The 26,196-nt window shown below is 45.3% G+C and overlaps 1 protein-coding gene across 1 annotated transcript in view; it reads right to left on the reverse strand.

Moving 5' to 3' along the window:
- Nucleotides 1-18,319: 18,319 nt before the first annotated feature.
- Nucleotides 18,320-26,196, reverse strand: part of LOC308304060 (forkhead box protein O6-like) — a gene marked incomplete at both ends in the record, with an annotated part of 82,210 nt that continues 74,333 nt past the window's right edge. Inside the window, one exon of the mRNA XM_080748619.1 lies at nucleotides 18,320-20,056. Coding sequence (XP_080604745.1) covers nucleotides 18,320-20,056 — 1,737 coding nt within the window. The remainder of the gene's footprint in view (nucleotides 20,057-26,196) is intronic.

The following is a 26,196-nucleotide window of genomic DNA, read 5'->3' on the forward strand; positions in this document are numbered from 1 at the left end:
AACAGTCTCTCTTCAGCACCTACGACGCCATCAAAGGGGAAGAAGTGATGGAAAGTGTGCGAAGAGTGCAGGCAGCGCAAGGTGAAAGGCAATACGGGGAGGCCTGGAAGGTAATAAATGAGATGACAGGGCGGAAGAGGGCTAAGGAGGGCCAGGTGGAGGGACACAGTCCAGAGGAGAGGGTGGCAACATGGTTCGACCACTTCCAGAGGCTCCTGGGAACATCAGTGGAAGAGGGAGAGGAGGAAAATATACCGACAGTCCTCCAGGGCCTGAACATCGACGATGGACCCTTCACAATCAGCGAGCTCGCCAGGGCAAAATCCACCCTAAGAGAGGGAAAGAGTGCTGGGCCGGATGGCATACCCCCAGAGGTCTTGAAGAACTGCGACCTAGACAACCTCATCCTAGACTTTTGCAACAATGCTCTACAGCACAACAAGCAACCTGAAATATGGTCTCTGTCTAATATCATCCCGGTGCCTAAAGCTGGAGACCTCTCAAAGCCAGACAACTACAGAGGCATCAGCCTGACATGTATCACTGCTAAGGTCTTCAACCGAATGATACTGAACAGGATACGGCATGCCATCGACCCTCACCTGAGAGAGAACCAAAATGGTTTTCGAGAGGAGAGAACAACCGTAGCACAGATCCTGGCATTAAGGAGATTAATAGAGGAGGTGAAAAAGAACAACCTAGCAGCTGTACTGTGCTTCATTGACTTCAAAAAGGCTTTTGATTCTATCCACAGAAGCAAGATGGTGAAGATCCTTGAGGCCTACAATGTCCCTCCCAACATTCTCCGGGCTATCGAGACCATGTACGCAAAAACAAGGGCCAAAGTGGTGACCCCAGATGGCAGCAGTGAGGTGTTTGACATCCGAGCTGGGGTAATGCAAGGAGACACCCTAGCCCCCTACCTCTTCATCATAGTTCTAGATTATGCGCTCAGGAAAGCCATAGGGGGACAGGAACAAGAGCTTGGCTTCACGCTAACACCAAGGAGGTCAAGACGGCATCCCGCAGTAGTTCTGACAGACCTGGACTATGCGGACGACATCAGCCTGCTCTCCGACAGCATGGAACAAGCACAAGAACTCCTGAACAGGGTGGAGATAGAGTGTGCCAAAGTTGGTCTCAGGCTAAACGCTAAGAAAACTGAGGTTATCACCTATAACCTACCTGATCACTCACCTCTGACAACAACAGAAGGAGCTGTGTTGAAGGAAGTCAAGGACTTCAAGTACCTGGGCGCATGGGTCGACTCAACTGAGAAAGACCTTAAAGTAAGGAAGGCACTCGCTTGGAGGGCCCTGAACGGCATGAACAGTGTATGGAACTCTAACCTCCCCCGCCAAATCAAACTTAGCTTCTTCTTTGCAACGGTGGAGTCTGTTCTCCTCTATGGCAGTGAATGCTGGACCCTGAAGCCAACCCTGCAGAAGTCTCTAGACGGGTGCTACACTAGAATGTTGCGTGCAGTACTCAACATCAACAGGAGTGCCCATGTTACAAACGAGAGCCTGTATGAGGGAATACCAAAGGTAAGCGAGAAAATTGCCACCAGAAGAATGAGACTAGCAGGACACTGCCAAAGACACCAGGAGCTTCCAGCCAGCAAATTGGTACTGTGGGAGCCAACACACGGGCACCGGCCGCGAGGACGTCCCACAAAAACATACGTGGACATACTCAAGGAAGACGTAGGGACACAGAACACCAATGAGCTGGCCAGATGTATGGAGAACCGAGATGACTGGAAACAACGATGGAGGGCTCGTCTGAGGACGACCTAGAGAGAGCATGAAATAGATGAGATTATGCGGAATTACATTTCAAGCATATTTCATGCCATCCCGCTAGCTGGGGCCTAATTTACTGTTATGTTACTTATTAGTGTCCACAATAAGTCTTTCTTTTGGTTGAAGCTTTCAGAAAGGACTCTGCAACTCGCCATGTTCGCTTGGACAATTGGCTTCCATCCAACCACTACCTTCTAGCCAGTCCCCCAGTATCTTGAGAGCCGCCATCTCAATATGCAGTCCTCCTAAGACAATCACAAAATGATCTTCTCCTTCTCCATGTGAAAGGGGCCAATTCCACTGTATTTGTTTGGCTAAATAGGTCCAAAGTCACAACAGGTACTGTACTTGTCCTGGATGTACCCTCAAGTAGGTCGGGAGTGGCTTATTGTCGGTAACAGCCTGTAACACGCGGGAGTCTGTCCCCGTTACAATGCGCTAGACCCCTGGGAGATGGACTGCTGAGGTGGAGCGCCACACCTACCATCAGCTCCCAGTACTTGCCGCACGACAAGCCATGCTACTCATACGCTAAGTTGGCGGTGCCCGGAATCGAACCCATGACCTTGCGGTACAGAGGCGAGAGCTCTACCGACTGAGCTACCCAGGCACACTGCTTGATTGATAACATTCATTGCATGATGAATCATGGCCACTGATTTTGAGTCATCAGGGAATAGGGGAAGGAGGGATGAGATGGCAGGGGTGACTTGGTTGCAGTTTATTGGCATGAAAGGCTGCCAAGGAGATATGTTCTGCTGGTTGATTTTTCAGGACACAGGTAGTGACCCTAACCCTATTCTTTAAATGTGTGGAGTTAACCTTTAATGTCTGTTCCTCAGGCACACATAGACATCAAAGGGGTCTTGAGCCCCTGCCCTTTTGTTCGTCTGTAAAAAGTGCCCTCTCCACACCATGAATGTGGTTTTTCTCTCTCTCGGTCGTCCTCTGATGAGCTTCCATCGGAGTCTACAATCGTTCCGGTTCTCCATACACTCGGCCAGCTCTGAAGAGCTTTCAGCTCCCGCATCCTTCTTCAGGACATCCACATACGTTAACGTGGAACATCCTCGCGATCGATGCCCGTGCGTTGACCAGCCTGCTGGCCGGGAGCTCCCGATGTCTGTGGCAGTGGCCGGCCAGCTTCATCCTCCTAGCTGCTACCTTCTTGCTGAGCCTCGGCAGTTGCCTGTACAGGTCCTTGTTATGGAGAAATGCAAATGCCCACTTTCCATGCCATACCTGAAGGCAGCATTCAAGAGAATTCAATCTTGTCCAAACTCTCCTGAACTTGAATGCAGCATCTTATGTTGAAAGAATATCCCTCTCTGTGTAGAAATCTATGCTGTTACACCACATCTCCAGTATTGACTTGATTAGTTCAGTGTGGTATCAAGCACCGAAAATAGCTGAGCGGTGTGTTGGCTATTTAAGATATTTCCACCAAAAGGGCCTTTCAGACATTTCAGCCCCTGCCTCTCTAACATTCTTTGCACATCCCTGCTGTTCCTGGCTCAGTTGATCTAGGTGGCAGGAGTACAATTTATTTAAAACTGAAGACAGACTTCATTTCTTCATTTGCACAGACATTCTCAATATAGTAAACCAGCTCAGCAAATTCTATGCTATACATACCATATGATTGGTAACATGCATTTTTTTGTGCTGTTTGGCAGGAAATGGTAAATGGTGCATTTATATAGCGCTTTCATCCAAAGCGCTTTTACATAGATTGTGCATTACATTCACCCATTCACGCACACATTCATACACCGGTGGCAGAGGAAACCATGCAAGGCACCATCCTACTCACCGGGAGCAACTAGGGGTTCAGAGTCTTGCCCAAGGACTCTTCGACATTAACTCAGGGGGAGCCCGGATTCGAACTGGGAACCCTTCGGGAACCCTTCGTGTTCTAATAACGGTTTCTCTACCCCTGAGCTATGCCGCCCCCCGCCAAGGAAGGTACTTGCTTCATGAAGGGGGTTTCATGTGGGATGACATGAAATATGCTTGAACTGTTATTCTGCATAATCTCATCTATTTCATTGCAATACTCACTATATCACTGAATTGACTAATAAATAATCATTCACCTGAACAGTTTAGGATGTTGTACACACTATCAATGGAATACTTGACCATCAAAACATAGGTGTAGACACACATTCTGTATTATTATCATGTATGGTTTAGGAAATTAGACGCAAAATACATTATTTTGTTATATTTTCAATTTTTTGTAACCCATCTTTTCACCCAGTGCCTATTGCCTAAGCTGTAATCCTGGGCTCTGCTCTCCCTCTGGCCACCAATTGGCGATTTTGCGATGGCTCCATATCTGACAATGTTCAGTGTACCAAACTGTACAAGTGTACCAAATGTCATACCTTTATGAAAAAGTGAAAATAAATTGGACAAAACCATGGACTACCTCACAACATCACTGAATTGGCAATTAACTATTCACCTGGACAGTTTATGATGTTGTACATGATATCAAGGGAATCCTTGACCATCAAAACATAGGTGTAGACATCACATACTTTGTATTACCATGCTTGGTTCAGGAGTTATGTTGCAAAATACATTAATTGGCAATGGCGGAAATTAAAATGGCCGCCATGGCCACCAGGGGGCGTTATTGTGATGGCTCCATATCTGAAAATGTTCAGGGCCCCAAACTGTACAAGTGTAGCAAATTTCACGCTTCTATGAAAAAGTGAAAAATGTTTGGACAAAACCACGGGACTACCTCACAACATCACTGAATTGACTATTAACTATTCACCTGAACATGTTATGATGTTGTACAGGATATCAATGGAATCCTTGACCATCAAAACATAGGTATAGACATCACATATTCTGTATTATCTTGTTCGGTTCAGGAGTTATGATGCAAAATACATTCAATGGTAATGGTGGAAATTAAAATGGCCGCCACGGCCACCAGGGGGCGTTTTTGCAATGGCTCCATATCTGAAAATGTTCAGGGCCCCAAACTGTACAAGTGTACCAAATTTCACGCTTTTATGAAAAAGTGAACGATTCAACCCTCAATCCTCCGTACTGTGATGTTGTGAGGTAGTCCCGTGGTTTTGTCCAATCATTTTTCACTTTTTCATAAAAATATGAAACTTGGTACACTTGTACAGTTTGGGACCCTGAACATTGTCAGATATGGAGCCATCGCAAAAGCGCCCCCCTGGTGGCCATGACAGCCATTTTAATACCAAATAATGTATTTTGCGTCATATTTCCTGAACCAAACATGATAATACAGAATACGTGATGTCTACACCTATGTTTTGATGGTCAAGGATTACAATGATATCATGTACAGCATCATAAACTGTCCAGGTGAATAGTTATGAGGACTAGCCACTTTCGGGGGCCGTAATATTGGAATTTCGCGTGGCCAGCGGTATTTTTGAAAAGAGTGGGATTTGAAGAGTACTTGCACCAAATGTCATGCTTGCATCACCAAGTGAACGGTTCTTCACTTAATTAAAAACAAACAAAGCTAATCTCCTCAGTCAGGACTCTTCTTCTGCTGAACCCTCAAAGGAGAAGCTTCTCAAGGAGGACTGTCAGTACACGCCTAAGTGAAAATGTCCAAATTGGGCCCAAGTGTCAATATTTTTGTGGCCACCATTACTTTTCAACACTGCTATAACCCTCTTGGGCATGGAGTTCACCAGAGCTTCACAGGTTGCCACTGAGACCTTGCACTCCTCCACCTTCCATTTGAGGATGCCCCACAGATGCTCAATAGGGTTTAGGTCTGGAGACATGCTTGGCCAGTCCATCACCTTTACCCTCAGCTCCTTTATTAAGGCAGCGTAGTCTTGGAGGTGTGTTTGGGGTAGTTATCATGTTGGAATACTGCCTTGCGGCCCAGTTTCTGAAGGGAGGGGATCATGCGTGCCTGGCTGGATCATGGCTGGATCATGAGTGCCTGGCTGATGACGGGCACAGGCTCTTATGTGTTTCATGAACCATTAGTTGGGAAAACACTGAAGAAGGCTGGATAGCCAAAATATCTGTTTCTCATCCTAAGATGCAATAAAGCCACAGTCTGTGTGCGATCCTTTTTTTATACACAAATGAGTGCATCATGACATTTAGTTATTGGGTGAAACACATTACGCTGTAAAAACTAATGGATGAGATGGAGAATTATTTTTTTGGTATAATGGACCAAAACAAATGATGTGTCACTGAAAATGAGCAATGCAATTTTTCTCAAGCTACCCTAGTACCCTACCCTGCCCAAGTGAAAAAAGTATAGCTGAACTAACTACTTGAAAGCAATAATTCTGACAGCCACAAACTATTGGGACAGACAAAGTAGGCCTACTGGGACAAATTAATTATGCTGTGTTTTTATTGCTTTATTTAACATTTTCAAATTTAAAAAAATGTCCAAGTAAAAAAATCTGTTCAAACCATTCTGAGAAGCCATTTATGTCTGTTTTGTTTCTTTGCACTATTCAAGCTAGTTACTTGTACTTTTACTTTAGATTCTTAATAAAAGTAATTGCTCTTTTGGAATTCCAAAGTTTCCAAACTTTGGTTTTGCCTGTTTCAATTAAATTACTTGTTTCTGGATCTGGACAATGACATTTGACGCTGTGTACATTTATTGGAATTAATACCGACCTAACGACCTGTCCCAATACAGAACTATGTACATTTCGGGAGGACCAAGTTGACCAACAAGCAACAATGGTAAGTTACTATTTACTTTTTCCCTAAGTTGTGACTTTCTGATGAAGTGTGTTTTGTGTAAGCTGTGGTTGTGTTGGTTATTGTAGTAGTGATAAGTAAATAAATAATACATCATAAAACCGTTAAAAAGATGCCCGTATCTGAAGGAAAATGAGGGGGGAAAACCGCCCGAAAACCAATCTCTGCAAAAAAAAAAAAAAAACGAAATCGGGTGTGCGCACTTTGTGCACGTGCAGGGGGGCGCGCGCATCGCGCGCGCATGTGTTCCCTTCTATGATTTCATTGCTTTTGCGTGCCTGCACTAACATAACAGTAAATTAGGCCCCAGTAAGTGGAATTACATGAAATATGCTTGAAATGTAATTCTGCATAATCTCATTTAGGCTATTTCATTGCAATCCTCATTATATCACTGAATTGACAATTAACCATTCACCTGAACAGTTTATGATGTTGTAGCCTACACGTTATCAACAGAATCCTTGACCATCAAAACATAGGTGTAGACATCACATATTCTGTATTATCATGTTTGGTTCGGGAGTTATGATGCAAAATACATTATTTGGTAATGGTGGAAAGTAAAATGGCTGCTATGGCCACAAGGGGGGGCCTTTTTGCGATGGCTCCATATCTGAAAATGTTCAGGACCCCAAACTGTATACGTGTACCAAATTTCACGCTTTTATGAAAAAGTGAACGATTCACTTAAAATCTGTTCTCAATCCTCCGGACTAATATACAAACTCATGGTGTAGCACAGAGTGCCGTGCTATGAGCTTGTAGATCTGCTATTCTCTTTAAATCACGAAAGTGTGTGCAAATCTTTGAATATATATATTTTTAAACCGAACATTTTTAACTCAAATCTTTGCTTTGAGAACTACTAATACCGGAACATAGGTTTTTCAGAAAACGTTTAGTTTTGATTTAGAATACATTTATAGAATCGGATCCTCAGTTCTAAATGGGTTAAGTGGTTAATGGTCAATAGTCCAATGAGATAATATGGTTCTGAAATGGGCTTGTTGCGTTACGACCCCCAGTCTAGGGTTAGGGGAAGGAATGGAAAAGGACAATGAATTTAAAACAGAATATTATATTTATTCAAACAAAATCAGGCATTATTACAAAAATATAATGAATACAAAAGAAACCCTAATCTAACTAACAACCCCAAATACCTAAGCTAAACAAAAAAAAACTATAAAAAAAAACAGAATTCAAATAACTTAGCAAAACTAAAGAACAAGGCTTCCAGACAGGTTGATGGTTTGGGTGAGAGGACAGGGAGGGGAAACGTCTAGTTGTTGAGAGAGCTTTCTAGTGGATGGGTGTGGCCCCTAGCCAACCCACTACTCAGGTGTCCTCAGGGCAACCATGGAGAGGGACAATTCCCCACAACAGCTGGCAGTCTCCAGTGATCACAGGCTCACCAGGCAGGTGTCTGTCAATGTGACAACAACAAGTAGCTACAAAAAGAGGGAGATGGCATGTAGGCCTAATGGATCAACTGCACTCAAAACTCATGTTGTGTTCCTTGATGTTGATGTGTCACTGAAAATGTAGCAATGTAACTTTTGTCAAGCTACCCTAACCTGCCCAAGTGAAAAAAGTAGCTGAACTACTTCAAAGCTATTCTGAAAATAGCCACAAGCTATTTGGACATGAGGTGCGTATCGATATTTCAATGTACCGTTGTTTCGAGGTCCCAGTAGTCCGAGGCTAACCTGCCGACGCGGGTGAACGCTAACCTGCCGACGCAGGTGAACGCTAACCTGGTGAATGCTAACCCAAAGCCTAAACCCTAACATTAACCTTAAACCTAATCCTTACCCTAACCGGACTAATATGACAACGGGCCATTGCAATACTGAGATTTTGCCGTGGACATGTAAGCTAGACACACTGGCATATGAGAGATCATTCACCTGTAGGAATGGTACTGGGACAAATTATCCAGTGTTTTTATTGCTTTATTTAAAGGAGCTATAGTCAACTTTTTCATTGTAGGGCCGACACTTTGTTTACATCCTAGTCTAGAGACTAGAATGTAAACAAAGTGTCGGTCTGACAATGACCAAAATAATTATTTTATCATTATTTTATGCTTTTTGTGGTCATTTTTGAATAGAAACACATATGAAGCTTATTTTTTTATAAAATATTTCCGATATTTTAGCATCAGTTTTTCAAGAAAGGGTTGACTATAGCTCCTTTAACATTTTTAAAAAGTAAACAAATCTGTGAATTAACCATTCTGAAACCATTCTGATAAGCCATTCCTGGCTGTTTTGTTTCTTTGCACTATGAAAAGTTGTACTTGTAGATTCTAAAGATTCTTGATTCTTGATGCTTGACACCAGACACGTTTCATAAATACATTTAATGTGAGCTAATTTTACACTTTGACTCAAGTGATTTCATAGATGAATAATGACTAATGGTCATTAGAATATGGTAATTATTTTCTCTACTCATTCTGTCTCAGACAGAGGAGGGCTGTGGGCAGTGCAGAAACACGCCTGACAGTGACATCATCGCTGGGTAATCCAAGTTAATAGAAACTGCAGTCTTTCCCTATCTGAAAGTTAGCATGCTATAATATTCAACCATTATTTGCGCATTTATAACAAATATAAGACTATAAGATTGAATGGTTGAAGTGGTCTGTTTATGTTCAAATGGTCAAACATGAAGTTTTTATTTATTTACTCAGAGCAGGGATAACGCCTGACACTGTGGTTCCCCTGACACATCACTGTGACATCACAGGTGACATCACAGGGATGTCAGATACAAAGGGCAGGGATCTCCATATATGGGCATAAACAGGTGACATCACAGTGGTGTGGCTGGTTCAGTCAGGGATCTCCATGTATGGCCATAAAAGGGATTGTATGCTGTGATGTCATGGGAACCTAACAGAATCCCTTTTACATTTACGATCTATATCAGGGGTTTTCAAAGTGGGTGACGGGGCACCCTGGGGTGCCGCGACGGCAGTCCAGGGGTGCCGCGAGTAATTTGATAATATTTGGAATTTATTTGGACTCTTGAGAAAATATTTAGTATCATTTTAAACTTGAAGTACAAATTTATTTTCAGTCAGTTCTAACCAAAATGGCTATTATCTCAACATTTTCCTTGCAACATAATCACTAAAATATCGTCACTGTCGGACAGAAACCTCGTATCTCCAAGTTTCAAATGTGTACGTCTTTTAGTAAAGCAAAGCCCTGCTTCATCATACAAGACTGTCTCCCAAAACTAGTGAAAACAGCCGATCTACAAGCACACAACGCCTCGCGATACGAGGCGTTGTGTGCTTGTAGATCAGCTGTTTTCACTAGTTTAGTACATTTTATAGATGATACATACAAAACGAACGGTTTGGGACATACAAGGTTTCCACCCGAAAACGATGATATGCTATAAATATAAGATGCTGGGAGTGAAAGTTATAATGTAGGGGTGCCTCGGATTAAAAAGATATTCATGGGGTGCCCTGAGACAAAAAGGTTTGGGAACCACTGATCTATATGGAGATCCCTGGTGTCATAATATAACAGGACTTCCTATATGGAGGAAGACAGCCAATATCTGTGTGGCTGGTTCAGACAGGATAAAAGGGATTGTATAAATGATGTCAGATGTGATAGACGTCATAGGATTTTCACATAACGAATAACTGAGTAAGCATGTTTGGGGACGCCTCACAGCATATCTCCATATACAGTACATGGATCTCCATATTACCAGGAGTCTCCATATATGGGTAACTGGTCCGATACACGTCACTGGCCAGACGGCCATAAGACATGGCGCGACCTAGGCAAGGTCGTTTGTTGCCCTGAGGCGTCTTACTAGTTTTATTTCTGTTTTTAATGTTCAACTAGCCTAATTTTACAACTGTGGCCCCTTGCCTGATCTAGTTGAATAACCCTGAAGTATTATAATACTTGATAATTGCTGAGCACTGGCACTTCTCCTACTGCCCTCTCTCTCTCTCTCTCTCTCTCTCTCTCTCTCCCTCCCTCAGTTCCTCACCATGCTGAGTGGATCAGTGGCAGGTGGAGAGGAGAGAGAGAGAGAAGATCTGATTAGACCTGTCTTGTCTGTCCGCACCTCAGAGAGGTGAAACCAGGACAAAGGGTGGGATGGATTGGTATGTGTGTGCGTGTGCGTGTGCGCGTGCGCATGAGTTTTTACAACACACTACTACACTATGTTGTATACGTATACATTGCATTAAATTACATTCTCTCTATTTTTACTATCGTTAGTTATACTGCTTCGATAAGGAGCTGGACAGAAATGTGTTTCATCCTTATTTACCAACACACATTCTGGAACAATAATGACCTCTTTGACCACCTTGAACCACAGTAGCTGTTTTTGTCAATGTATATAGGCTGTATACTTGACCGCCGGAGTCCCCCAGGGATCTACAAAAGGACCTCTCCTTTTTAGTAACGAAATCTATTTTCCAAAAACAGACAATCTACTACAAGCTCATAATGCGTCACATAGCGTTTGCCTATTTTTGCTGAACGTTCGTCTATACCCAAAATAGGGATGCTACTGTTCATATGTTTGAAGACTGTGATTCTTTTAATAACACAGAGGGACTGATGAGTGATGACCCCAGGATTGCCTGGTCCTTTCATCCGTCTGTAAAAAGTGCCCTCTCTAGATCATGAATGCAGTTTTTACTATGGTAAAAGAAATACAAATGAACATGAATGCAGCATCTTATGTTGAAAGAATTGCCCTCACTGTCCAGAAATCCACACCACATATGCTTAGTTTAGTGTGTTATGAAGTACTGAAAATAGCAGACTTCCAAGCTCACAACGCGTTGCAGCGTGCGGAGCCTGGAGGTCTGCTATTTTCAATATTTTCACCACAAGGCCCTTTTAGAAATGTCAGCCCCTGCCTCTCTAACATTCTCTGCACGTCCCTGCTATCATCAACATTGTTGGAAATTCACAACGCTGCTATAGTCCAAAACAAACCTCAAAAGGCTCCAAGGACCACTGTTGTCCAATTATTGTCCAATTTTCTTTTCTTGAAGTATCCAGTAGCTCACAGGTGCTGTCATGCGTATGTATTTGATTCAACATTCAAGAATCAAAGAAGACTAATTCACACTCAGGTACTGTGTGTGCAATGAAATGTTGGTGTGGCGTGCTCTGCTCTACTGTGCTAATAATGTCCAACAGAAAAGGATTGAATTTAAAAAACAAAGATTAACACAAGTAGGAAATAAGGTTATAATGAAAGTGCATTTATCAGCAATAAAGTGTAAAGGGCATCAAGTGTGTTAATTGTATCAGTGTACATTTTTTCAATAACCTTATACTGTACATGTACAAAAGCCTATATACACCTACTGTGCTGTGTGAAGCACTTTGAAACTCGGTTTTAATAAGAGCTATACAAATAGTTTATTACTATTACTATTACTACAATTAGTTTACTATTTAACCACACCTCGGCCGATCAGTCAGAGCTTGTGTGTGCACTATACAGTATAGAGTAAACAACCTTTGTTCAAACAGCCATTATTTTTGTGTGTTCGGTGTAATAGATTACTTTCAGAATGCTCAATCCAAACAAATGAGCTGTCACTGTGAAAGCTACTGTCAAAAAGATAAATCACAATTAAAGATGTACGTGTATGTATATTATTTTCTGATTATTATTTTAGATATTGCTGGATAGCCTGATTGTTTAATCTTCTATCTTACATGATACTGACATGAGTCTGACATGATACTGACAAGTTACTGACCTGTTACTGACCATGATACTGACCATGAATCTGACCATGAATCTGAGATATATTATCATGTCAGTATCATATGGTCACCATGTTGGTTCCTGGTCAGTGCTGGATCTCCTATATTGATAGCATATGGCATTTTGGAATGACAACTGTATCTTCTATTTCCAAAGGCAGTCTTTGGTTGTGACATTTTGGGCTTTTAAATGCCAAACAACGTGGGTTTAAATTTCAATAAAACATCTTCGCTATATGATACTCCACTTGCAGAGCAAACACATATTTGGCCTAGACTTAAACCACGAAGCCGTTTCACTCTTCTAGCTTCACTAGCCTACTTACTCATCATAGGCTGCTACTACGGCTCTGGCACCCTGCAGTGTTGTCCAGGTGGGCCTGTCAGCTAGTGCTTAGCTCTGTCCCTAACCAGCCTTTAGCTCCAAAGGCAGTCTCCATAACATTATCACCAGGCTAAGTAAGGCGAGACCTGCTCTCAGCTGCTTGAGTGGGTGAATAATGACACCTTAACACAGCCTCCCTCTCTGGTCCAGCCTCCCTCCCTCTCTCCCTCTCTCTCTCTCCCTCTCTCTCTCTCTCTCTCTCTGATAATGAGGAACAGAGGAGCAAACCATCCCTGAGGCACAGCACCTGGACCGAACCGTCTGCCTTTCTCTCTCTCTCTCTCCTTTCCTGTTTCAGTCTTTACCTCTCTCTCTCTCTCTCTCTCTCTCTCTCTCTCTCTCTGTCTGAGAGGAGAGAGAGAGACTGAGAGACGTTGGCCCCACGCCAAGCCCTCACGCCGCTGCACTCGATCATGCCAGTCTGTCGTTATTGGTGGGATTATGAAACGTGTCATGAGGCTGGCACTGTTGCACGTCAGGGTATTGGTTGAACCGAATGGCTTCGTTGGAATGAAAATAAGAAATAAATAACCGTAATAATAACGCGCAAACTACTTTTTTCCATTGTCTGCCTTTCTCTAGTCTCAGTCTACGGGCAATATTCTCTCATTGTTGTGTGTCTCTCTCTCTCCCTCTCTCTCTTTCTCCACACCTCTTTCTCTTCCCCTCTCATTCTCTCTCTGCTCCCTGCGGAGAGGCTTTGCCAAGTGGAGTCAATTAAAAGTGTACATCTCAGCGAGAACTGTACGCGTGTGTGTGTGTGTGTGTGTGTGTGTGTGTGTGTGTGTGTGTACTGTATGTGTGCAAGTTTCTGTAGGTGTGTGTGTGTGCGTGCGGTGCATGCGTGCGTGTGAGAGTAGAGGCGGAGGCTCCCCTGGGGCCTGCCAGTATGGCGCTGTAGCGTTGCACACTCCTCCAGTGTAAACGCCTCCAATAGGACTGGGACAGCTGTGGCCAACCAATACCGCTTCACGGGCCATAACAAGCCTTATTACACACACACACACACACACACACACACACACACACACACACACACACACACACACACACACACACAGACACACAGACACACAGACACAGTCACAATCGCTCCAACCCTGCCAACTCCGTCTGGCTGTCTGTCTCTGGTGTGTCTGTCTGTCAGTCTCTCTCTCTCATTGTTATCCACCTTTCTGTCTCCCTCCTACACCCTGGAACACACATTCAAGGAGAGAACACACCATCTCTGTCTTTCACAGAGACATGATGCACACGCACGCACGCGCGCACGCACGCACACACACACACACACAGGTGCGTCACACCAAATTCTGGGCCCTGGGTACAAGGATTCACTGCGGGCCCCCCATGAATGTTAACTATTGAAAAATAGCAGATATACAAGCTCACAGCAGATCTACAAGCTCGCAGCGCGGCACTCGGTGCCGCGCTGTGAGCTTGTATATCTGCTATTTTTCAATAGATAAAGTTATTAGGGCCCCTCCACCTTGGGCCCCAGTAACTCAGTCCCACTTTCCTACCCCTTGTGACGCCCCTGCACACACACACACACACACGCGCGCGCACGCACGCACGCACGCGCAAGAGAGTGCTCTTGAGTCTGACACAATCCAAAAAACGCAGCCAACCCATTCTTTTTCTCCCACCGTTTGGTATCATGATTTGGCACAATACGTGTGTGAAAAGATAGGAGCCATGTTGTACAAATCAACTAAACATCTGAAAAACGAAGAAAAGCCATCTATTAATATGCCAGACAGCTCCATTCATCTTGTCAGTCAAACAGGCAAATGAGAAAACAAGCGCTCGACAAGCGCACAATACAAGCAAAGGGAAGAAGATGCACTGAATTATGAGGGGGGAAAAATGTCACTTGGGTTGTTTATCCACCTGAAGACACATTCTCGCCCCCAAAAAGTCAACCAGGCAAGACTTTTTCATTTGATTTTATTTATTCAACAGTCACCAGATGATGAGATACATTCTCTTAGAAAAGAAATAGACAACAAAATTGATATTCTTTTGAGCTGTTGGTTTGTTTTTTTTAAAAACTATTATACAATATTCTCAATATATAGACTTTGTACAAAATAAAAGTTGGTAAAATGGGGCGAAAGAAACGTGACATCTTTAAAAAACAGAGAGGGGATTAAAAAGAAACAGAAAAAAAGAGAGAGAAAAAAGGGAACAAAGTTCACTCACAAAACGACCAACCTCTTTCACAAATATAGTCAAATCACATAGCATATCATATCGAGCTCTGCTTTCCTGATGGCGTGGCTTTTGCTAAACCTCTGTATTTTACCCAACGTGAGCCCCCTTCCCCCTTTTTTTGCTCGGAAAATTCCACGTATTTCCCCCACACAGAAATAAATATAACCGGTGTGACTAAAAGGCCTGAAATAAAAGGTATTTATCTTTAATAATCGGTCTGATATCCTGTGCCATGCTTGACCTTTGGCTGCAATAATACCCCCCCATCCTCCCTTTCTCTGACAGCCGTATGGACCGCTGTTTGAGGAGAGCTGTAGAATGGGACAGCCTCATTCATGCTAGGGATGGGACGATATAAACATTTCATATCACGATTATTGTGACCAAATAAATCGCGATTTACGATATTATCGCGATAATCAAAATCCATTATCCTGGGGCGGATCATTTGCCAAAAAATAGCCGATCTACAAGCTCACAGCTTGTATATCGGCAATTTTTTTGGCAAAGACATTTGATAGAGAGCGAGAAAAAGACTGTATCAAGTACATATATTCTAAGTGCCTTTTACCAATTATAGAGGGTATGTGGTACCGGATATGCAGCTCGGCAAATACAAGGTGAGTTGATCCCAGTGCATGACGGAGGACGATATCACGACATATTAAATCTCCACGATACGATTATCGTGAGTGTTTTTTTTATCGCGATAAACGATAATATCGCTTATCGTCCCATCCCTAATTCATGCTTAGTTTTATGTGGGTGTCGGCCGCACCGACAAATAGCCGATCCGCCAGCTCGCAGCGTGTCGCATTCCGACAAGCTGTGGAGCTTGCAGATCTGTTATTTCCGGTTGCGCGACACAGACGCGCAACTAAGTCTAAAAATCAGGCTGACGGTAGGAGGAGGGAGGAGAGATCTCTTCATTCCTTTCTCTAACTGTTCCAAGGCTAGTGAGAAATCAGTTTGTAGAAGCTTCCGATTCCCCGTTCTCTCACACACACACACACACACACACACACACACACACACACACACACACACACACACACACACACACACACACACACACACACACACACACACACACACACACACACACACACACACACACACAATGTGCAACAAACAATGCACAAACCACACGTATGTGGGTGGCGATGGAAGGTCACCCTGCACACCGCACAGAATTCTCAACGCAACCTTGTCCCATGACGGCCCTTAGAATTTCAACAACACAATGACGACGACAACGGGAAGATAAACTGCAAAATAAAACACTTAGAAAAGGGGGGGGGGGGGGGAGATGGGTGGAGGGAGAGCGACCCTGTTCAACAGACTTTTTGCGCTAATCCGATTGGCTGATTGTGTTTCTCCTCCAGCCGTCTCCTCTAGATCTCTGGCTGCCGTTGCACACCTGGAGCACTTTGATGCTCAAGGTCATAAACAACGCTGAAACCATGTTCAAAGGCCAACACGACGTACAGATGACTAACGATACCATAAATACACGACCCGTTTAAGACAGACACGCACACACGCACGCATGCACGAATGTATGCACGCGCGCACACACACAGTCACACACACACACACACGCGGCCAGACTGCACAAAAAAACAGGGGTAGACGAGCTCCTGTTGTTCGCGCAGAGCTTTTTTTTTTTTTTTTTCATGTATGCCTCGTCTCTTTATTTATCTGCTGCACCCTGCGAGCGGACAATGACTTTGGCCTCTTCGGAGCAGGACGGACGGATGGACACACGGACGGGAGCGCGGACGGACAGATGGCAGGCTGGAGGAGCGGCTTGGCGTTAATCACAGCCTTGTCTCTCACTCTCTCCGCCTTAATGTGCGGAGTGAGTGGCGGGTGGCTCGGGGCGGGGAGGGGGCGAGGGAGAGCGAGGACGGCGCGTTAGATTCACAATAATGACACATCGCCGTCGCATCACTTTGGAGATTAAAAGCAAGATGCTGAATTTCAATCAAGCCGCATTAATGGCTGGCTCGGTGTGAGGGATGGTCACTTTGTCTCTGCTGGTGAAAGGGAGAGGAGGGAGAGATAGAGAGAGACAGACACAATACAGCAGGAGAAAGAGTGAGGGGAAAAAGGACAGGGAGAGAGAAACCGGCACCTGCGACCCAGGTGAGACAAGGTGACATGCTATTTTTAATTCACCAACTTTAAATAGATTATTGATAGAATCTATTTACATAGGTTCTTGATAGAATCTATTTAAGGACATAGTTAACACAACATTGGCAAAAAAAAAGGCATTCACAAATAGCCATTTTCACGCTCAAGCCAAAAGCCCCAAGGTCTGAATGCACACATCTTTAAATAGTAGCAGTGATGTAAGATAAAGGATTGTATCACGTGACCATGTGAACTTCATTATAACTCAAGTGGGGGGATTCAGATTATTAGCAGTCTGTTTTGATCGTCAATTAGGTCATCGATGAGGCACAGAAAATTGCCTGAAAATAATTCGAACCGGTGCTGAATTTAAATGATGCGGAGATCAAAATCATAACGATACAAGGGGTCTTTATCAAGGCTAAATGATTTCCCTAAAGCAGGAAGCATATCGTCGTTGTCGGGCAGAAACCTTGTATCTCCAAGTTTCAAATGTGTACGTTCTTTCGCAAAGTAAAGCCCTTCTTCATCATACAAGGCCGTCGCACAAAAGTAGTGAAAACAGCAGATCTACAAGCACACAACGCCTCGCGGTGCGAGGCGTTGTGTGCCTGTAGATCGTCTGTTTTCACTAGTTTAAATCATTTTAAAAATGATAAATACAAAACAAACGGTTTTGGACATACAAGGTTTCCACCCGACAACGACGATATGAGAATAGAAGCCCCCATTACAACGCAATGCCAGCATCTGACACTTTATCTATGGAGGCTGCCATTTCTTCATTTGTTCCCGTCAAACGGTGCACCCGCCTCCAACAGAACATGCCAAGCTCTGCCTCCCATTTGGCTCTGTGAATGCTTTGTACTGTAAAGATGTGACCCACTTGCATTAAAGTGCATTGAGAGTTCAGGTCTCATGTGGATGCAATGTATATGCGGAGCAATGTTGGACAGAGCACAGCTGAGAGATTGTCATCACAGTATCGCTGATGGGAGAAAAGAAACACAATGTGACATGAAGTACATCTTGGGGTGGGGGTTTGGGGGGTCAAAACAGGGGTTTATATGGGTAGTTAAATTGTCAAGACAACAAAGAGAAATGTGGAGTATTTTGTCCTTAAAGTTTTTTTTTTCTGTCAAGTCCAGGAATGTCATTGTCGAGCACAGTGCTTCATGGGTAAGTCTTTCTGAGTTGGCAGCTGCATTGGCCAGCCCAATAATAAATACCCCAACTCAGCCAGGCACCCAGCTCTGGTTGTTGTGGGTCGGCTGAGGGCCTGCCAGCCCACCCATTCCCATACCCATGCCCATGCCCATACCCATACCCACCCCCATGCCCATCCCCATCCCAATGCCCACCCCTTGGGCCAGGGAGCAGTCAAAATTGAAGTCCATCTCCTCACCACCGTTGTCCATGATGTCATGGAGGAGGATTGATTCCATGTCGCAGTCCAAGCTGCCGTGAAACATGTCAATGTCCAGGTCGGCCGGCAGCCTCTCGTGGGGGTGAGGCTGGTGGTAGCCACTGCCATGGTAGCCGTTACTACCGCCCCCGCCTATCCCATGACCACTGTGGTGGTACGGTCCGTCCGCCATGCCCTGGTGCTGCGGCCCAGGGTAATGGTTGTGCCTTGGGTGCGGGTGCGGGGCCGTGGCTAGGTGGCACGAGTCCTGGGGCATGCCGAGCATGCCCGCCGGGTTCGGGGGAAGCGTGGTGGAGGCCGGGAGGTGCGCGTGCGACGGGGGGCTGTACAGGTAGGGCGCTGCTTTGTGGCTGTAGGGTTGCAGGTGGTTGCCGTTGGCGCGCGGGGTCAGGGCGCCGCCGCGAGGCGGCGTGTGCACATGGCTCTGGCTGAGGTTGTGAGCGCTGTGGCCCAGGCTGTGGCCGTGAGGTGAGCTGTGGTTGTGGTTGGTGTGACTAGGGTTATGGCTGTGGGTTCCGTTATGGCTGTGGGCTGAGCTGCTGTGACTGTGAGTTCCGTTGTGGCCGCTGTGGCCGTTGTGATGTCCCAGGTGGTGGCCGTGGTGGCCCGGCGGGCCCACTCCGTTGCTGGCTGCGCCCATCATGGGATGGCTGTCCCTCTCGGCGCAGTACTGCTGCCCCGCCGTGCCCCCCGTCAGGAGACTCTGGAGGGCGTTAGTGCTGGAATAAGCCCGCATGGTGCCAGAGAAACTAGCCGGCTTGTTCTCTTGGATGGTCTGCATGGGGGAGTGGTGACGCAGCATCCCCATCCCAGACTGCCCGTAGACGTTCCCCACATACGAGCCCTGGCTCTTCACCCCAGAGTTGTAGTGGTAGACCGCCGCTTGGTGCTTGTGTCTGGCTGACATAGAGTGCTGCTGCTGCTGCTGTTGATGTTCCTGCTGCTGGTGATGGTAGCCATCATCCATCAGCCTCTCATCCAGGCTGATGGCACCGGTTAAGGTAGCCAGCTGGGGCAACTGCTCCAGGGGGGGACAGTGACCCCCGACCCCCATGGCTGGAGACCGGGCGCTGGAGGGCGACGGGTAGAGGTGGGGGGAGGTGGAACAGGACAGCCCGCCTTCCTCCGGTTCGTCCAGCTCTCCCTCGGCCAGGATGGGCGACAGCCGGCCGCTCAGGGTGGAGGCAGAGGAGCTGGCCCTGGAGTGGAGTTCCGTCCAGGCGTCAAACTCCCCCTCGGCCCCCTTGGCGCCGCCGCCGCCCCCGCTGAGGACCTTCCCCGGTGGGCTCCCTCGGTCCGGGGAGCCCTGGAGCCCGACCACCGCGGAGCCGGCTCCTATCCCGGGACGGCCCACTCTCTTGCCGCGGACGCGGCCCTTGCTCTTCAGGAACTTGGTGCTGTTGTCCATGGTGACGGCCCGCCGGCGGGGAGACTTGCCCATCTTGCCTCCCTCCGGGTTCAGCATCCACCAGGAGCTCTTCCCCGTGCCCTCGTTCTGCACCCGGATGAACCGTGTGTGGAGGGACAGGTTGTGTCTGATGGAGTTCTGCAGAGAGACGGAGACAAAGAGACAGAGAGAGACGGAGTCAGACATCATAGAACTCTGGATAGCATCTCGCTCATTATTTCTTCAAATGCTCACCAAATGCTTCTACATTTTGAATGATGTGGAAATCTGCATATGAAGCATGTGTAAAGCGTTTTTTTGGAGGAGAAAGGGAAAGCATTCATCAAATATCAAACGTAACGAAACAAAAACAAACTGACACTGTCTGACACATCTCCTGCCTCCCGGCTCTGCATCCACATCAGTGGCGGTTCAAACAGATAGCTCAAACACTGGTGGCAGCAGGGGTGATGGCAGATTAACTGAGATAATCGATACGTAGCGGGCGGTCACCGTGCTGAGTCATACAGCTAAAATGCTAAAGCTGCTATCAAGCCCTGTTATTGTGGTCGGCATGGGCGTCACACGGGGGGGGGGGGGAGTGGGACTGACTTACTAGGGCCCAAGGTGGAGGGGCCTTAATTATTTAGCTATTGAAAAATAGCAGATATACAAGCTCATACAGCGCGGCACGAGTGCTGCGCCGCAAGCTTGTAGATCTGCTATTTTTGAAAAGTCATGAAAATGGGTGCAAATCTTTGAATATATGTATTTTTTAAGTGAACATTTGTAACTCAAATTTTGCTTCTGGGAACTACATATTTTGAGATGGGAAACATAGGTTTTGCAAAAAACCTTAGAAGGATTTGAAATATTCAAAGACTTGCCAAAATGTTCACGATTTTTCAAAAATAGCAGATCTACAAGGTCGCACTGCTATTTTTCAATAGTTTAAGTACCCAGGGCCCAGAATTTGGTGCGACACCCCTGGTGGTCGGTAGAATAGAGGGTATGCGTGTGACATCATCATCATACCAGGAAGTTATGCGGAAACGCCTATTGAGTGGCAAAAACGACTTTCTCGCCTTGACAGCTCATACATCCAAAAAGTAAAGTCCTATCTGATTGCTTTAAACGATGTTAAACAACGTTAAACTCACTTTGCCACTCACTTTGCCACTCGATTTGCCACTCGATTTGCCATTCACTTTATGCATGCGCATACCCTCTATACAGGAGGGATCCTCAGTCAGTCAGAAATATATGTCAAGCTCTACCAAGGGCTTCAACTAACAAGCATTTCCTTGACGATTATTCTATTGAGTATTTTTTCAAATAATCGAATAATCGAGAAGCAGGTTATTTAAAAGAGGTGTTTTTTTCTATACATCAAGCAACATCGTTATGTTATACTTTGTCACACAAATAGTGAAAATAGCCAATCTACAAGTTCACAACACGTTGCATTGCAATACGTTGTAGGAATAGGGATCAATTAATAACTGATTATTTTAGTCAATTATAAATGATCGATTATTTTCTATAATCGATTAAACCGATAAGTTTGATCATTAACAGTCGGCACATTCTGACTCACAGCATCAGTGACAGAATCGGTCGAGTTATGAATGTGAGATATATTTAAGGGTGGAGAGAGAGAGAGAGACGGAGAGAGACAGAGAGAGAGAGAGAGAGAGAGAGAGAGAGAGAGAGAGAGAGCTAGAGTTGGCACAGAGTAGAGACTGCGTCAGTCTCAATGATCCTGAAGACACCTGAAACTCAGTGGTGTACACAGTGATGAAGCTCATTTACTTGAATACTGTGTCAATTCAAAATATCAGTACTTTACTTGAGTATTTGTATTTTGGGATACTTGTGACTTTCACTCCACTACAGTACATTTCAAAGACAAATGTTGTACTTTTGACTCCGCTACATTTCTAGGGGAGGGATAAAGTACACAATGAACTAACCACTGAAGCCATATTTCAAATATAGTGAAAATAACCAATGTATAAGCTCACAAAGATCTTCTATTTTCACTATTGATGTTTGGATGGAACCAAATGGATTTGGTTGGGCACTGTCAGAGTTAAAGGGATACTTTCAAAAAAGCTTTTGGTCATTTTATTGTCTAATCAGGCTTTTACGTGAGCAGGCTGTGTATTTTCAATAACCTTTTGAATTTATTTTTAATAATTCTTTGGGGAAATGGAAAAAACACGGCCTGGTTAGGAGGGTAGTATGAGTCACCAGAAAGAATAATGGGTGTTTTTAATGAATCTATCATGGTTAAAATGGAGTTTGAAGTTACAATGGGTGTGTATGGGGAGAGGCCCAGGAGGAGGAGGGCCTGGTAAGATTTACATCAAAAATCTAAATATTGAATCAAGCAAGTTAAAAACTGTTCAGGGTGTTCCTAAAAGCCTGATTAGGACAATGAAATGACCAAAAGTTTTTTTGCAAGTTAAATATCCCTAGAACGGGTACACATTATTGTGTATCATTATTTTATGCTTTAACTATTGAAAAATAGCAGATATACAAGCTCACAGCGCGGCACCGAGTGCCACGCTGCGAGCTTGTAGATCAGCTATTTTTGAAAAATCGTAGAATTTTGACCCGATTCTATAAGTGTCTTTTGAATCCTTCTAAGATTTTTTGAAAAACCTGTGTTTCTATGTCAGCAATCTGGCCAGCCATCGTCGAAGAAAAGGTCCTTTTCAGTTCACTTAAATGGAGCTCAGTTGGTCTGTTCTTGAGAGACTACTATGTCAGTGGTTCTCAAACCTTTTCACGTGAAGGACCCCCAAAATGATATGTATTTGGCCACGGACCCCCATCTCAAAATATTTAGTTCCAGGGACCCCCCCCCCCCCCCCCCCCCACAAAAAAAAGGTTTGCTTTGAACATACATATATTCAAAGATTTGCACACATTTTCACGCCTTTTTTCAAAAATAGCAGATCTACAAGCTCGCAGCGCGGCACTCGGTGCCACGCTGTGAGCTTGTATATCTGCTCTATTTTTCACTGGTTAAAGCATTCAATAATTCTAGGCCTAAATTTAAGGAGAAACCTTGAAAATGTAAAGCTTGAGAAGCACTGCTCTGGTCCATCTCCCATGCCTCATCCTCCTTCTTCCCATGTCTCCCTTCACTCAGAGGGTTGTTAGGAAGCTGATGGTTGTTCATATGGTTGAAGTCGCTGCCAGGTTGGCTTAGTGCCAGCCCTGTCTCCTCCTAGCCTTGTGTTTGTGTGCTTGCGCTCGCCTGTGTGTGTGTGTGTGTGTGTGTGTGTGTGTGTGTGTGTGTGTGTGTGTGTGTGTATGTGTGTGTGTGTGTGTGTGTGTGTGTGTGTGTGTGTGCGTGTGTGTGTGTCTAAGGGAGGATGTATTGCAAGATTGAGCCAAGAGCAAGAGAGGCTAATGGGTGCATCACACCACTCCTACAACTAGCTTCACTCCCCACACCGCTTTCCCTCAGTCATTTTCTTTTTATCACGTTCACCCTTTCTGTTTTTTAACCCCTTCTTTTTGTTCTGTTTTGTTTTTTAATCACGCTTTCAAACGTGCACCTTGGATTTTTTCCTCTTTTCTTTTTTTTCCCCTCTCCTCCCCATTTCACGCACTTCTCCGCACATGGAGATCATCATTTTTCTGCCTCTGCACTTCTTCCATCTCTATATGTTTTCAATTATACAGTATGTCACCAATTATTTTCCCATTATCCGCCCATACCAACATGTACAGTCATTGATTTACTTATTCATCCCTCACACACGCTGGCTGCCGTCGCTCCACTCATTCAGTAATTCACAGGCTACGTTAGCCTTGCTTTCTTTGTTCTCATTTACATCTTCGGCGGCTTGATGAATACCGAAGGCTGACGTGCAACGCAGCCTCTGCCGCTGTGCGATTGCACCCTTTGTTGTGCGACGCGTTTTTTGAGGCACACAAGCTAGGGGAATAAAAATATCAAATCACAAACAAGCGCGAGCCTCCCGCAGCTAAGGAATACAGGGCGGCGGTGGGGGGGGGGGGGGGGGGGTACAATAGATTGTTTCAGATTGAGGGGGCATTCACACCTCTTCGCCGTCTCCATTATGTGGCGGATTATTTAGTATTCACGCCGGATTGCACGGCAGGGACACAAATAAATCAAATCGTGGCAGAGAGAGAGAAACACATAAATGGGAGGCAGAATGTGAATTCAGGTGATCTGTGAATGCCTCCTTGGGTTGTCTCGCTGTGACACCTCCGGCATTGGGTAACCATGGCAACGGGGTAAACGTGCAGCGGCAGAGCTATATCATATCGTCACTGTCGGGCAGAAACCTCGTATCTCCGAGTTTCGAGTTTGTTGTTTTTTTCACCAAGTAAGGCCCTGCTTCATCACACAAGGCTGTCGCACAAAGGTAGTGAAAACAGCCGATCTACAAGCACACAACGCCTCGCGCCGCGAGGCGTTGTGTGCTTGTAGATCTGCTGTTTTCACTAGTTTAGTTCGTTTTTAAAATGATAAACACAAAACGAACGGTTTTGGACATACAAGGTTTCCACCCGACAACGACAATATTGTGGTTGGGAGTCGAGAGTGAGTGAGCGAGTGAGATGAGGGGGCGGGGGGTGGGGGGGGCGAGAGAGAGAGAGAGAGAGAGAGAGAGAGAGAGGAGGATGGGGGAGGGGAGAGGATGCGAGAGAGGAGGATGCGAGAGAGGAGGCGGGTGTTTGATGCTGCGCTGCTCCAACTCGGAACAGCCTTTCATCTCTGCTGTGGCGGTCCGCAGGGGATGCCCCGCTCCCCGCTTCCGACGGCCTCTCCACGTGCCACGCCAACTCCCCCCCGTCTACGAGCCTGCTGCTGGATCCCTCCCCTCCAACCCATCATCACGACGACGCTCCCGAAATCCGTCTCTCTCTCCGTCAAGTTTCGGCGCATTCATTGCCAGAACTGATGCATGTTGTGTGAGTACACAGGCCTTCCAATCTACGGATGGATGTAAAAGGGAGGGGGGGAAAAAAAAGGTTCTCAAAGTGGGGTCCCGGAACCCACCAAGGAGTCCTTCATGGGGGTTCCAGGGTGGTCCCTGCAGCTAAATGTGTTAATTTAGCATCAGCATTTTACCACTTTAAATAAACATCCCTTATATACATCAGCTGTTTGAAAACAGACAATCTACAAGCTCACAACACGCTACGATACACCTCCGTTTTGAGCTTGCGGATCTGCTATTTTAAGAAAATGTTTGAATGGGGTCCCTGGCACATGATATTTTCAGATCTGCGGCCAAATACGTATCCATTTCGGGGGGTCCTTGACATAAAAATAAAAAAAAAGTTTGACAACCACTGATCCATCCGAAAAGCCACAGACCACTTCAGTCCACGGCTGTAATGTGACCCGTCTGATTCAAATCTCCATTTAGCCTGGTGTGTCGGTGGCGAGAGCAGAGCCTCCATCATTCGACTTGGAGGGATTTGCCGTCATCCCAAACCCTCTTTATCTGATGAATCCACCTGCTACAGAGATTTGAGAGATTCTGGCAGCACTGGCCAACCGTGGCTCTGTCATCATCATCATCCCCCACACACTAGCTGCCGGCTTCCTGTCGCTAAGTTTTTCCACTACATGTTTTTTCTCTGTCATCCTGTTAGTGCATGTGTGTGCGTGTGCGTGTGCGCATGTAATGTGTAGGTGTGTGTAATAGGGATGGGACGATATAAACATTTCATATCACGATTATCTTGACAAAAGAAATCGCGATTTACGATATCATCACGATAATCACAAGCCATTATCCTGGGCGGAACATTTGCCAAAAAATAGCAGATCTACAACGCGTCGCGACGCGTTGTGAGCTTGCAGATCGTCTATTTTTTGGCAAAGACATTTGCTAGAGAGTGGGAAAAAAAGACTGTATCAAGTACGTACTGTATATTATAAGTACCTTTTACCAATTATAGAGGGTTTAAGTGGTACCAGATATGCAGCTCGGCAAATAAAAGATGAATTGATCCCAGTGCGTGATAGAGGACGATATCACGATAAATAAAATCTACACGATACGATTATCGCGAGTGTTTTTTATCACGATAAACGATAAATATCGCTTATGGTCCCATCCCTAGTGTGCATGTGCGTGCGTGCGTGTAATGTGTATGTGTGTGTAATGGTCCACGGTCTAAGAATAGCTCAGGTTGCAGGTGGCTGCGTGCGTGGGTGTGGTGCGGTTCTGCCTGCCTGCCTGCTTCTCCTCCGTTCCCTGAGACGTGGTGTGAGTCAGGGGCGATCTGGCCAA

Source organism: Nannobrachium achirus (genome assembly GCF_963921795.1).
Source record: "Nannobrachium achirus genome assembly, chromosome: 2".
Classification (NCBI taxonomy): domain Eukaryota; kingdom Metazoa; phylum Chordata; class Actinopteri; order Myctophiformes; family Myctophidae; genus Nannobrachium; species Nannobrachium achirus.